A 3,877-nucleotide genomic window follows, 5' to 3' on the forward strand; every position below is an offset into this window, starting at 1 on the left:
GGGCGGGGCCGGCCCGGGGGCTGTGGCACCGCCGCGACCACCGGGAGGGGCCGCCGGGACCCCCGGGACAGGCTCAGGGACCATCTGGACCTCCGGGACCGCCAGGACGGCGCAACGGGACCACCACGGCGGTGGCGCCGGGACGGCCCCGGGACAAAGCGGCGGAGCTCACGTGCCGCCGTGTGCTACCGCACGTTCCACGAGCGGCTCCTGCCGGCCCGTGCCTCAGTTTCCCCGCTCGCACCGTGCCAGACTGCCGCGCCACCGAGCCCCCGCTCCCCAGCTATCCCGGGGGGCGCTGGTTGGGCTCCGGCATGGGGAATACGGGGCTCCGCTCTCCAGACCGGCTCCAGACCCCCCCTCCCGAGGCTCCGGCCGGGCTCGCAGGGGTTAACGGCGCCTTGCAGCGGGCGGGGCTGAGCGGGGCGGGCCGGGCCCGGGAGGAGGCGCCGGCCGCCAATGGCGGGGTGCGCTCAGCAGAGCGGGGGGGACACCTGGGGACACCTGGGGACACCTGCGGACACCCCACACACACCGGGGGGGTGTCACTTTCTCCAGTCCCGGAGCGTCCCGGGACAAAAGCCGCTTTGGGCTCAAATTCGGGGGAATTGGGGTTCAGCTGGTCAGTGACCACCGGCCCCCCCAGTTTATTCCCTTTTCCCCATTTCTCACTCCAGAAGGGTTTTCCTGCTCCACTGGGGCTGCGCTGGCTCCTGGGAAGGTGTTGGGGTTCGCTGGGATTGGCTCTGGTGTGAATTAGCCTTGGATGCGGTGCCTCGGTGCCTCGTTAGGGAGGAATCCCGGCGGGATTCCCGAGGGATCCCGGGTGAGACAATGCCTGCAGCAGGCTCGGACCCCGCCCGGAGATGGACAATAGGTCTGGGTCCCTGAGCCGCCGGGCCATGGAGGATGAGGCGGGATCCCCACAGGAAGGAGAACAGGGACAGATCCTGGATCCTGCCAGAGAAAAAGGATGAGACCAGATCCCAGATTCCGGGGGGAGATGGAGCTGGATCCTGGCTCCTGGGGGATGGAGGACAGAGTTGGATCCCCTGTCCCAGCAGGGGATGGGGGACAGCGTCAGAGCCCAAATCCTGCCAGTGAATCCCAGCGCCGTAGTTTGGGTGAGTTTGGGGTAAAAGCACCGACCTTCGAGTTTATCCTGTGGCCCCCTGGAGCATCCCGGGGATCCTGGTGACCCCTCACCAGGCAGGAATTTCCCGAACCCATGGATTTCCCCCGGCAGGAGCAGCCAGGGGGTCCCTGCACCCGAGTGGGCCATTCAGTTCTGGAGCTTTCTGAAGCACCCAAAATTGTGTGATTTTCCCCTAAAATGCCGGTACTCCCGGAATTGCCGTTATGCCGCAGGGCGGGGAGTGGTTTATTCACGGTGATTTACAGGTTGATTGTGGTCATTGACGCCAAGGCCAAAATGCGTCCCGTTTAACTGGACTCTCACTGGACTCTCACCTTCTCCTGGGAAGGGGTCAGCGCGGACACCCGCGGGATCTCTGGTGGCCACTCGGGTGGCCTGAGGAAGTGACACCGAGCAAGCGGAGCTATGTCCAGGCCCGAACCGGGAGGCTGGGAGCACTGGGAGAGCACCACGGTGTCCGGCCCCACACCACCAGGAACAGTGGCCGAACCAGCCCCACGCCACACCTGGAGCCCCGGGGACATCAGGAGCATCTGGAGCGGGGAGCCACATCCCGAGGGGCGCTCTGCGGCGAGCGGCGGTGCTGCCAGAGCTGGCCCCCGTCCCCGAGCCACACCGGAGGCACCTCGCTCTGGAGACACGAGAAGCCTGTGGTATCCCACCCCACGCGGCCCTGGGAGCACTGGGAGCACTGGGAGCACTGGGATCCCCATCCCGCTGCCTCGCGCGGGACCCGCGGGCCACTTCCACATGTGGCGGGACTACTTTGGGCTGGCGGCCATGATGACCACGCGTCCCCCGGCTCCGAGCTCCGGACCGGGTCCGCGCTCCGGACCGGCTCCATGTGCAGGACCGGCTCCGAGCTCCGGACCGCCTCCGAGCACCGGACCGCCTCCGAGTACCGGACCGGCTCCGAGCTCCGGACCGCCTCCGCGCTCCGGGTCGGCTCCATGTGCAGGACCGGCTCCGAGCACCGGACCGCCTCCGAGCACCGAATCGGCTCCGAGCTCCGGACCGGTTCCGAGCTCCAGACCTGCTCCGACTTCCAGACCGGCTCCATGTGCAGGACCGGCTCCGAGTACCGGACCGGCTCCGCGCTCCGGGCCACCTCCGAGTTCCAGACCGGCTCCATGTGCAGGACCGGCTCCGAGTACCGGACCGCCTCCGCGCTCCGGTCCAGCTCCGAGCTCCAGACCGGCTCCGCGCTCCGGTCCAGCTCCGAGTTCCGGGCCGGCTCCGAGCTCCGGTCCGGCCCCACCTTCTGAGCTGACTTTGTGCTCGTTCTGCCAGCACAACGGGGAGTCCCCGGGCGTGTACCGGAGCCACAGGCTGCGGGACGCGCAGGGCCGCCTGCAGTGCCCGGTGCTCCGCAGCTACGTCTGCCCGCAGTGCGGGGCCACGCAGGACCAGGCCCACACCCGTCGCTTCTGTCCCCGCACACACCGAGGCTACACCTCCGTCTACTCCCGCCCGCTGCGCTCCAGCAGCGCCAGGAGGAGGCAGAAGAACAGCTGGATGTAGCCGAGAGATGGAGGATCCCGCGTCCCCCTGCAGGTACCCGCGGGCTGTGGTGTGGCACATCCCACGGCACATGTGGCACATCCCACGGCACACACGGCAGATGTGGCACATCCCACGGCACATGTGGCACGTCCCACGGCAGATGTGGCACATCCCACGGCAGATGTGGCACATCCCATGGCAGATGTGGCACGTCCCACAGCACATGTGGCACGTCCCACGGCAGATGTGGCACATCCCACGGCAGATGTGGCACATCCCACGGCACATGTGGCACATGTGGCACATCCCACAGCACATGTGGCACATCCCACAGCACATGTGGCACGTCCCACGGCAGATGTGGCACATCCCACGGCACATGTGGCACATCTCATGGCAGATGTGGCACATCCCACGGCACATGTGGCACATGTGGCACATCCCACGGCACATGTGGCACATCCCATGGCACATGTGGCACGTCCCACGGCACATGTGGCACATCCCACGGCAGATGTGGCACATCCCATGGCACATGTGGCACGTCCCACGGCAGATGTGGCACATCCCATGGCAGATGTGGCACATCCCATGGCAGATGTGGCACATCCAAAGCTGGGCTCGGCCGGGGCTGGGGTTGCTGTGAGGAGTGGTGGGGTGGAATTGGGAGTGGAGGATGCCCCTGCAGGGTTTGTGGTGTCTCTGTGGTGCCACGGTGTTTGTGCTGCACCCAAGCCTGCGTTTGGCCAGGTTCCCATGAGGAATCTGGTCAGGGAATCGCAGCTACCCAAAGGAGGGCACCAAACAGGTGGCAGGTAACACTGGGAAGTAGCCAAAGCACGGAAGACTCCATGTCCCCATGCAGGTTTTTTGGATCCAAGGCTGGATTTAGCCAGGAACAGGATTCCCATGAGGGAATCTCAGCAATGAGCCAGAGCTAAAGGAAGGAGGAGGAGGAGGAGGAGGCACCTGGGAAACAGGTGACATAAGGAAGGAGTCATGCTTGGAGCCTGGATTTATCCAGGATGGGATTCCTGCAAGGAACCCCATCAGGAGTTTGGCACTAACCACGGGGCGTGTGCTGGTGTTTCCCAGTGCTCCTGCCTCTCCTGCTTTCTCTTCCAGGGACTTCCTCAGAGCCCACGGCTCGGTGCTTCCCGGCCTGTGACGCTGTGCCACCTCCTGACACCGTGGGACCCTGCAAGAGCCGCTCCAGCC

The 3,877-nt window shown here is 65.8% G+C and overlaps 1 protein-coding gene across 1 annotated transcript; it reads left to right on the forward strand.

Annotated features, from left to right (window-relative positions):
• The first annotated feature begins 514 nt into the window (after positions 1-514).
• NANOS3 (nanos C2HC-type zinc finger 3) lies at positions 515-3,871 on the forward strand. Its single transcript, XM_015616571.1, has 2 exons — positions 515-2,710; positions 3,785-3,871. The coding sequence occupies exon 1, from the start codon at positions 1,562-1,564 to the stop codon at positions 2,675-2,677; it is 1,116 nt and encodes a 371-aa protein (XP_015472057.1). The 5' UTR covers positions 515-1,561; the 3' UTR covers positions 2,678-2,710; positions 3,785-3,871.
• The last annotated feature ends 6 nt before the right edge of the window (positions 3,872-3,877 follow it).

The sequence above is a fragment of the Parus major genome, unplaced genomic scaffold, assembly GCF_001522545.3.
Source record: "Parus major isolate Abel unplaced genomic scaffold, Parus_major1.1 Scaffold512, whole genome shotgun sequence".
Taxonomy (NCBI): Eukaryota; Metazoa; Chordata; class Aves; order Passeriformes; family Paridae; genus Parus; species Parus major.

Excerpts from the sequence above, each read along its gene's own strand:
- NANOS3 (XM_015616571.1), top strand. The coding sequence starts at position 1,562 with ATGTCCAGGCCCGAACCGGGAGGCTGGGAGCACTGGGAGAGCACCACG.